At 41.6% G+C, this 9,973-nt stretch overlaps 2 protein-coding genes and 1 long non-coding RNA gene across 5 annotated transcripts in view; 2 read left to right on the top strand and 1 right to left on the bottom strand.

The window, feature by feature from the left end:
- zgc:85932 (uncharacterized protein LOC405875 homolog) overlaps positions 1-1,394 on the top strand; it is a 21,639-nt gene extending 20,245 nt beyond the window's left edge. The window contains exons 18-20 of one of the 2 annotated variants that reach the window (XM_017437407.3): positions 52-168; positions 746-804; positions 998-1,394. In XM_017437407.3, coding sequence (XP_017292896.1) covers positions 52-168; positions 746-804; positions 998-1,024 — 203 coding nt within the window. In that variant the 3' untranslated portion in view covers positions 1,025-1,394. The remainder of the gene's footprint in view (positions 1-51; positions 169-745; positions 805-997) is intronic. The other variant, XM_017437409.3, reaches the window with a different exon arrangement.
- Positions 1,183-4,937, bottom strand: LOC119618012. Its single transcript, XR_005234540.1, has 2 exons — positions 4,806-4,937; positions 1,183-1,846 (listed from the first exon to the last, which is right to left on the bottom strand). It is a non-coding gene; the product is annotated as an uncharacterized LOC119618012 (long non-coding RNA).
- A 9-nt stretch (positions 4,938-4,946) lies between these two features.
- actn4 (actinin, alpha 4) overlaps positions 4,947-9,973 on the top strand; it is a 63,216-nt gene continuing 58,189 nt past the window's right edge. Inside the window, exons 1-2 of one of the 2 annotated variants that reach the window (XM_037981673.1) lie at positions 4,947-5,084; positions 5,188-5,328. In XM_037981673.1, the coding sequence (XP_037837601.1) occupies positions 5,203-5,328 (126 nt within the window). In that variant the 5' untranslated portion in view covers positions 4,947-5,084; positions 5,188-5,202. Of the gene's footprint in view, positions 5,329-9,973 lie in introns of both variants that reach the window. The other variant, XM_017437384.3, reaches the window with a different exon arrangement.

Raw genomic sequence — 9,973 nt, 5'->3', positions numbered from 1 at the left:
GACTCACCTGTGTTGGACTCACCTGTGTTGGACTCTCCTGTGTCTCTGCAGGCATCACGGTGGACAGTTTGGTGATGCAGCTGGTCGGACTGAGATACACAGAACCCGACATGACCATCAGTTACCCCGGCTTCCTGTACCTGGTGATGAAGCTGGAGAGCATGATCCGTAAGAAACAGTGACGGTGGTTGGAGTGTGTGTGTGTGTGTGTGTGTGTGTGGGTGAGCCCTCTTTATTTGCAGAGACGGTTAAAATCACCACGGTGGAGTTAAAACATGCCAACATGCAGCACAGAGAGCCCAAACCTCCACCGGATCATAATCTGGATCAGAACCAGAACTTATCCCCAACATTTCCTGAAATCTGTTCTTTAGTTTTTACCTGATCTTTGCTGACAGACAGACAGACAGACAAACCTGAAACAGAAGGGTCACATGTAGGAGCAGAGATGAGGTTTTACAACAGGGTTATCTGCAACCTTTGACCTTTAACCTCATGAACCTTGAAATTAACAGTGATCACCCCTCAACCCATTAGGTGTCCAGCTGTGCAGTTTGACACTCCCGTTATGCAGCTGCAGATCTAAAGCCATCGTGGGGACTTTATTATCCCCGGCCAACAAAACGTGATCATGTCTGTTAGCAAAATATCTGCAACTGATTAATTATGCATTCCTTCAGGACAGCTTGTCATTTATCTGCCGTGGAGTCATTCACTGAACCACTTCCTTTCTCTTCTCTTCCAGACAAGTTTCAGGCGTACGACATGGTGGGGCTGGGGATGGTCACCGTCAGCTACAGACAGGTAGGAACAAAAACAAACAAAACCGTAAACACAAACTGAAGCAAACAAAGGGACCTGACACTGTTAAAGTGTTAAATATGAGCTCTGTATCAGTTTGCATCTCGTTTATCTGTTTTAAAGTGAAAAACTAAAAACCATACAGCTGCTTTTTATTCTAACTTTGTTTATTTAAATGTTTTTTATTTGGTTCCAGTGGCTCCACATGACCATGTACAACTGACCTGATGGATTCTCCGGGATCTTTTTCTCTTTTCCCTGAACGTTGTTTTATTTCCGTGCTGCTATGGCTGCAGCCTGGAAGCAGGAGGCGTGTTAGTGTTGCTTTATTTTACTGTTTGAAGAGGAAAAATAAGAAAAAACCTCCTTTTTTATGCCGAGTATTTCATTTGTAGCCAAATAAGAAACGTCTCTTCAGTCTTGAGAGACTCTAAAGGTTGTTTTATTTCATATTCTTTAAATAAAACTTGTGGTGAAAATAAACTCAGGTAGTTTGTTAGCTTGTTTGTCATGTATTCAATTAAACATTTCATCATTTATTATTATGCTTTTGTTGTTCTGTCACTTGTCTGAATAAAGACTTTAAAACCGAACAGAAAGGATGTTTCTCTTTCCCCCGCTGGCCTCTGGTTCTGGTACTGAATCCCACTGTTGGACCTTTTATAATTCAACACGAGCTGCTTTTAAACGTCCCAAAGTAAACCCGGGAGATGGTTAGTTCAGTTTGTTCAGAAGTTCCTCTCTGCTGCCGTGAATGTGACCCCGGGCTGCTGTTTCCTGTCAGAGGATGGTTCACCGCGGCCTGCCTGACGTTAATCTCTCAGGACGGCCCGAGCGTGACCCGGTTCTGCAGGACGGTCACCTTCAGCATCGATCCCGGCCTCCTCCTGGCAGACGTGATGGATGAAGCTGCAGCTCGGGCCTCTCTGCTGTACGATACCGGTCCTCCGGGTCAGCGCTTCTCAGCAGAACGTGACCGGAATCAGAGACCTGGAGCCCATTTTCTCTTCATCAGGAGGCCGAGGCACTGAAAACTCACTGATATCTGAAAACATGAAAACAACTGTTTAAATTAAAGCAAAACTATATTTTGTATGTATATATATATATATATTGAAACAATGAAAACATTAAATTTCCTCATCTTATGTAGAAATTTCTGGGAGAATAGAAGCTGCACAGAATGACAAATAAGTGAGGACAGCAGGGGTTTTTATTCATACAGGACAAACTAAACCAAACCTTTTATTTTACCTTTACTCTGTATTCCTGGTTTCGTTTCAATCACAGTCGTACTTATCGACACTTATTAAAGGTGAGTTTAGTTTGTATAAAATGTGAAGAATATAAAAGATATTACAGTAACATAGTAAATATTTTATATTCTGCTTCAGTGTCACATGCATCCCTACAAAATAAAAGATGTTTTACTTTTTTAAAACACTGTTTCCTGTTTAGGTTTCTTCTGTATTTTGTATTATTTCAACTCTTAAAATATCTACATGTTTGGCTCCAGTTAGAATAGTGAGATATGACATTCAGCGTTTGTAACTTTAATACTTTTTAAAAATATTATTAATTTTTAAAAATCCCCATAAAAATACATTAATGCATCAATTCCTTCAAAAAACATTATTCTCTGAAATCTGCTTCAGGAGATATGTTGTAATTTTGTCTTTTTATGTTCTTTTTAGCTTTTAGCTACTGTCTTTCTTATTTTGGGGGTTAGCTAATTTTAGCTTTTATCAATAGTTTTGTTAATTCTAGCTTTTAGTTACCATTTTGCTCATTTTAGCTTTTATCAACAGTTACAGTAATTTATGCTTTTAGCTACAGTTTTGTTCATTTTAGATTTTAACTACTATCTTCCTAATTCTAGCTTTTATCTTCTTATTTTTGTATTTACCTCTGGTTTTGACCATTTAGTTGTGGTTTTGTTGTTTTTAGCTTTCATCTTTGGTTATGTTGATTTTAATTTTAAGCCTCTGTTTTGCTCATTTTAGCTTATAGCTTCAGCTTTGTTATTTGAAATTTCAGCTACATTTTTTTATTTTAGCTTTTAGCTACTGTCTTGCAAATATTAGCAGGTTTGCTAATTCTAGCTTTTATCTCTGGTTATGGTAATTTAGCTTCTGTTCTGCTTGTTTTAACTTTAATAATTTAATTAAACTCATTAAAAACTTCGCAGTTTCTCAGAAAATGACATTTCTTTGGTTAATTTGTTTAAATTTATGACTCTGGCGACCTCTTCAGTCTGAATGAAGATCTTCTCTTTAAGTCAGGGTGATGTGGGCCATAAATCTCTGGCTTTATTATTTTAATTATTGTTATTTATTTTATAAAAAACGAACTGACTCATTTTAAAAAAGCTTTGTTTGTCCCTGGCTTTCTTATTTCTGGTTTCGTGATGCCTGCAGGTCCGTGGATATTCATGAACCTTCAGGCTCCTGGAGGAGCTGCTGGAGACACCCCGTTGTCAAGGCAACGGAGACGAAAAGCGGAAATACGTTTAGGAGGCCTTCAAAATAAAAGGTAACACCTTCAGCGTGAAAAGGAAACGTTTAAAAATCAAAGTTGCGCAAGAAACTTTGAACATATTAACTTTAATGTCACAACATTGTTCCTGAACATTAAATACTTTATTATTTTTGAATGGAAGGTAGTTCTGAGCAATGTTTCTCAAGTTTTCTGAGTGTTTGTCACTACTTTTTAAAACTTGTTTTCTTGTTCTTACAAGTTTCTTCTTTTTTTTAAAGCCATTTAAGAGTTTAAGTTTAGTCTTTTAGCACCTGAACTCAAAAGATGAACCAATGTCTGCGTGTTCATGACAGAACTGCCTTCTTTTGTTATCTAAGGTTGAGTCAGGTCCTCTGGACAATAGACGATATGTTTTGTCTTTTGGATAAAACACAAAATGTATCATCTAAGAAGTAATCATTCAGAGGACCTGACTCAGCCTTGTTAGATTTTTCTACCTGGATTATTGAGCATGCATCCGGACACTTCCTTTGTTACCGCTTCTTTTGTAGAATTGACGAAACATACCAAAAAATGACAAGGTTTGGTAGACTTCAAATTGCATTCTAGTAGCAACAAGGCCATATTCTGAAAGACAAAAATGGACAAGTTGAGGACAAAAGAATTTGTGTGAGGACAAAAAGCAAAACAAATGTGTCTCAGGGACACATTTGTCTCAGAGTTATGTCCATTTTCATCTGGCTTCAGTTAACTGCGTAATGTGTCTTGAATTAGACTGAGTTCAGAGGTTAATGAGTACATCCAGTGATTACGTCCATTTGAATCAATCCACATTAAATATTTTGCTAATACAAAGGCCTGACTCCAGTTAATCCTGAAGCAAAGTTCTCGAGCAATAAATAGCACTTGAAGTGTGTGTTTTGAATGATTTTTATCTATAACTAAAACTGGTTCATTTATAGCCATTTTGGTCAGTTGGCTGTGGCAGCCATCTTGAATCGGTTCCACTCCTCAAGTTGTAGACGTTCATCCGATGATTATTTCATAAAAGTTTCAACAAAATCCATCCAGCGTTTCAAGAGATATTTTGCTAACAGACAGACATGGTGGACTCTAAAAAGGGCAGCATTTTAAACAAAGGTTCTGTGCTCAGAGTATGTGTTGTGAATGATTCTCAGCTACTACCACACCTGATTTTAGCTCAGTATGTGTAAAACTGACTGAACTATAGCTATTTTTAGGTTGTTTTTTTATGCTCACTTGGCTGCGGCAGCCATCTTGTATAAGAAGTTATTCAGTGCTTTGTGAGAGTTTCAGTAAAATCTCTTTTTTTTTGCTAACAGACACAGTTTGTCTGAAGTGGGCAATAAGACGAGACTTGCAGAAAACTATTAACACTATTTAAAAAAAAAAATATATATAATTTTTAGGAAGCAAGTATAAAGACTTGGAGGGTGGTTTGAACGGATTTGTGTTAAAAAGAATTTAAAAACAATTTTGATGAGGTGGCGCCGACCGATACATACCACGTATATGTATGTCGACGCCGCCTTTTACTTTGAAGGGTGACGCCGGAAGCGACGCTGCGCGGTGCGCCCTGCTTGCCGGACTCGGTCAGCCTGTAGGAGCGGCCGGTTGGTTCCTCCTCCCAGCAGCCACACCGTCCTCACCGAGGCTTTTCTTCTCACAGCGGCGGCGGGCTCTCCTGACTGCGCACCGGACCTTCATCACGCTCAGAGGCAGAGGACAAGCCGAGTATCTGCTGGAAGAACAAGGGCTCTTTCCTGGCACCTCTTTAGATTCGAGTCCGTCTTCGGTTTTGCCACCCCCACCGTTTTTTCTTTTCTTTTTTTTTTTTTTGGTGTTAAATTTTCGAACCCTTGACCGTCTCTCTGCGGCGTATCTCAGGTTTCTTCCGCTGACATGGTAGATTATCACGCTGCCAACAACCAGGCGTCCGCCGGCGGGCCGAACCAGTACATGGAGCAGGAGAACGACTGGGACCGGGACCTGCTTCTGGACCCAGCCTGGGAGAAACAGCAGAGGAAGGTAAGGAGGAGGGAGGAGGAGAAGGGGGGAGAGGTTTCCCAGCTGGGGCTGAAAGAAAATGGCAGTGGAGGTCAGGGACCGAGCATGGGCCTAGTTTCAGCTCCTCTCCTGGGCCTCGGGCTGCTCCACATGAGAGACTCCCTGGTTGTGTTAGAATAACTCACCAGCTTCCGCCCTCAAAGGTCATAATTTGATTTTTTCCTTTCCATTCCTTGCACTTCTTTTCCTCCTCCTGAGCGGAAACGGGGCGCCACATTGTTCCAGAAGCCCTAACTGAGACTGAGCAGCCGTTTTCGGCCTCATGATGTTCCTCCGGAGGGTGGAGGTCCTGCAGCTGAGGCCTGGTGGAGGATTTTACCTCCACGGTGTAATTTAAAGGCTTCCTGGTGTATCTGAAACCATAGAGCTGTCTTAAATTTACAAATCCACCTGAAAATGGCTGCGTTTTTGGGCACCTTTTTCCCTACAAATCTCCACAGCCTGTCAGGACCTTTTTATGCTTAACTCCAAGTTTCTGCAGCCACAAATTAATCATAAAATAAAACATTAATTTGGCATAATTTCACCCCCTCATAGCAACATTTAATGTGTCCTTGAAGTGAAAATTTGACCACATGTACGGTTTCAGATTTCTTGAGTAAAGTTTGCGGATCGAAATGCTTCGTTTACATTGACTGCGTACCTGCGTTTCAGAACTGCACATCTGGAAAGCCGCCGGAGTAAACCGCACCGTGTGATACGGTTCAGGGACAAACCGATGTTTCGTTTCAGTTCGCAGGGAGTGCTCGAACGTTCGTAGCTCACCACGGCCTCAGATCACCACTTTCTCGCCCTCAATCAGCAAAAATAATGCCAGCAAAAGTCAACAGTCAGTAATATTTACACAGTAGTGCACATATTTCCTCCTTTCTCCTCATGCCTTTGCAAAAACTGGGCCGTTTCTTTCCCCAGGAATGCTTCTTTTTTTTTTTCTTTTTAACCCATAAAACCTCTCCCACATATTTTGTTTTAACCCCCTAATCCTCATAAGGGAGTGGTCCTCTGGTGAAGCACGGTTTGAAGAGGCATTGTGTAACAGGCTGGATGACTGACATGCTTTTTGGTGGTGTGACAGCATGCCGAACATCTTCAGATGCACTTTTTTTTTTTTTTTTTTAAGGAGCAGTTGTGATTGTCACACATTCCTGCAGCCAATCATCGGTTCAGCCCTCTGCTGTCACCTTGTTGGTCGGCCTGTGTGGGCGCTCTGTTTGTCCAGAGGCCGCACGGGTCCAAACTTTCTTCAAAAAAAAAAAAAAAGACAATTTAACCCAACGAATGATTAACAGAGCGAGTCTTGTTCTGCAGACCTTCGTGTCCTGAAGCCGCCAGGGGTTGTATTCGTCCTCTTACCAAACCTGAGCCGAGGCCAGGGAAACCGAGGGCAAATTCCTGCGATACTTTCACTCTCCCCGTGCCAGATATTACACAAAAATGAGAAAAGAGTCTCCTCCAGTGATATTCAGAGATAAGTGAATGTGAAGTGTGAGGATCTGGGTTATTCTTTCAGAAAGTGAGTCTAAAAAGTAAAAAAAAAAAATGGTTTCAGAAATGCCTCTCCTGGGATGTTGAGGCTCAGAAAGAAGAAAGATGCAAGTTAGCCAGTAAGTAACTCATTCAGGTGGTGTTTTATTGAAGACATTCAGGTCTTCTTTCTTTCAGTAACTTCCAGGTCACCTTCTGTATATCATCCAGCGAGCAGAATTTCTCAGCAGCTCAGCGCTGTTGAACCAAGCCCAGCCGAGTCCAGTTAATTGCAGTTTATTACAGACGAAGCTTCTCTCCTGACAAACGTGTTATTAAGTCTTTCTTGCTGCTTGGGGAGCTGCCACAAGCCGAAACATGTCAAATTACGGCGTGACGCCACCAGAGCCAGCTTTCCTGTGACAGTTAGGCTCGCGAGTAAAATCTCGTGTCATGCGGCGGGAAGCGGAGCTCGGCGAGGTGGGCGGATGAGCGAACAAGAAAACGAGTGTAGTACACAATCCTGAGAGCGTGGAGCAGTCACCGGAGGCTGGCTGTCCCTGCTCACCACAAAAACAACACGACTGATGGAAGGATGGAGCTGACTGAAGCAGTTTTTGTTTTATTTTATTTTTTGCTTAGGAAGGTTTTAGTGAAACAAGCATGAAGTTTTGAGAGGCAGCCATGATGAGAACTACAACCCAAGTTCCAAAAAAGTCCAAAATTCAATGCTCTGCAAATCTCATTAACCTGTATTTAGTTCACAACAGAACACAGGAAACACATCAACTGTTTAAATGAAGAAATTATAATATTGTTTTGGAAAAATAAGGTAATTTTGAATTTAATGACAGCAACACATCTTGAAAACATTGGGACATTGTCATGGTTTTTTGCTGGATTCTTTTTCTCCATGTTGTTCTAAAACCTGGAGATATTTTCCAGAGGCACTAATACACCCCCATACCATCAGAGAGGCAGGCTGGATGGTTTGGACCCGTCTGACCTCAGAACAGTTCTCCTCTTTAGTCCAGAGAAGACAGCAGCTCGGACATCCAATATTGACTCTCAGCCTTGACCTTTGACCTCACAGATTTTTCAAACTCAGTTTCTCTCCGCCTGGTGAACCTCTGCCTATCTTTACTTCTCTAAAATCCTGTTTTTATCCCCAGTCCTCTCACTGACCTGTTGTAAAATGTTCCTCCTGCTCCGACGGCCTTTTGTTGCTCCTGTTCCATCTTTAAGATGTTGTTGTTGCCAAAAAATGAAAAATTAAAATTTTTTCCTTCTTAAAAATGGCACAGTTTATGTTTGCTGTGCTCCAATGTGAAAAAAATGAGAAAATGCAAATCATTGCATTCACATTTCACCCAACCTTTTCAGTATTGGGGTTACAGTTAATCCCTTTAGTTGTTGAGTTTTTGTCTGAATAGTGTTTACTGTTGCAGCCACATCAACCGTCTTTCCTGAACTTCAAGTTTTTAAATGAGGTAAAAAGATGTTTAGGGAATAATGTTTACGCTGCAGATGCAAACCTTTAAGTTGGCTGTAACTGGGGGAAGTATTGGCAGTAGATGGAACGGTGGGATTTAATTTTCCTAACCTGTCAGGTGATTTGTTACAGTTGCCTCCAGTCAGGCTCGGACGGCACGCAGATCGATTCCTCTTCATTTCGCAGTCGAGGTGGGCAGCTGGACACAATGTTTGTTTGTTCTTTTTGACGCCCACTTTCACATGCCTGCTCCACGCCCGGGTTGGCTCAGGACGAGCTGTGAGTGACGCTCCGTCGGGACAAACGGACCCAACAATGCATCCCTGTGCCTAAAATCTTAACAAGCGATTTTTACCTCCCCGCTTCCAAAAAACGGCATCTAAAAAAAGCCCGAGCTGAAAATGTCAGAGGAGGGTTGTTGCTGAATAACAATAACGCTCCGAACAAAGAGCAGACGAATTTCTGTGGGTGTCGGTGCAACAGAAACTGGAGTCGGGTGTGGCTGAGAGGAGAGGAGGAACCTTTTCTTATTGATTAAAAAAAAGGTGTGTTGAGCAGATAGTGAGTTGCAGGCACTGATTGTGAAGCTTTATCTGTAATCCTGTTAGTTCTGTTTTCTCTGCCACACGTGAACAGCAGGTCGGTTTAATCCTTATCCTGAATCGTGCGTGGATTCTGAATATACGCGAGCCCTAATCTGCTCAGATTATCTGACTCCACGCAGGACCTGCAGGTTCAGACACCTTCACGAAGATGTTTTATTTATTTACTTTTAGCGGGAGACATGAACGCAAAAGTGCTGGAAAATTTGGTTAATCCCAGATCGTTTCAACGGGATTTAGTTAGGAATATTTGGAATGGATGAAAATCTTGAGCTGCTTTCTGTTTAATTAAACTAATAATGTTAAAAGTTCATTATTAGAGGTTTATCTTGTTGGCTGAGAGGAAAGGATCGAGTCATGAAGCATTCAGAGACAAAATACTTGACTTCACGCATTTATTATTTTAATTTAATTGGATGCATTTCTCTTGCTTTTTTGTTTCCATTTATCTCTTGCTGCCAAAGGTGAAATGGTGAAAGAGTTTTATTTATTTTACAGATATTGAGGTAAAAACTGGTGTGGTAGTAGCCGAGACTGACCTCAAACACACATTCTTAGTGCTAACAGGTCACACAGGTGTTTTAAATTTTTGCTTTTAGCTTCTTGGATCTTTGGATACGTCAGCAACTCATTACCTTCTGTAGCCAACCTAACCTTAAAAACACAGAATGGCTCTAATTCATTCAGTTCTACGTATATAGAGCTAAAAGTTGATGTGGCAGTAGCTGAGAGTCATCCTCAACACATGCTCAGAGGGCGAATGTCTTGGAGGTTTGAAGCCTTCATCTCTCAGCGTGAGATGCTCTTGGTTAAACTCGTAGCATTTGAATCGATCCGATGGATTTATAGAACTCGTAAAGGATGTTAATGGCCGCTCCCTGACTTCATACAAACCGGATCCATCTGATGGCGGCGGGGTCATTCCCTCGCTTCCAGCTGATTCCAGGTCAGCTGTGGGAAAGCCCTCGGTCTCAGCTGACTGTGATCCAGACTTGTTCTCCTAAACAACAAACCAGTCAGTCAAGCAGCCAGCCACTGAGAGGAATGT

The sequence above is a fragment of the Kryptolebias marmoratus genome, linkage group LG2 (assembly GCF_001649575.2).
Source record: "Kryptolebias marmoratus isolate JLee-2015 linkage group LG2, ASM164957v2, whole genome shotgun sequence".
NCBI lineage: Eukaryota > Metazoa > Chordata > Actinopteri > Cyprinodontiformes > Rivulidae > Kryptolebias > Kryptolebias marmoratus.
This window is presented reverse-complemented; position numbering and strand designations above follow the sequence as displayed.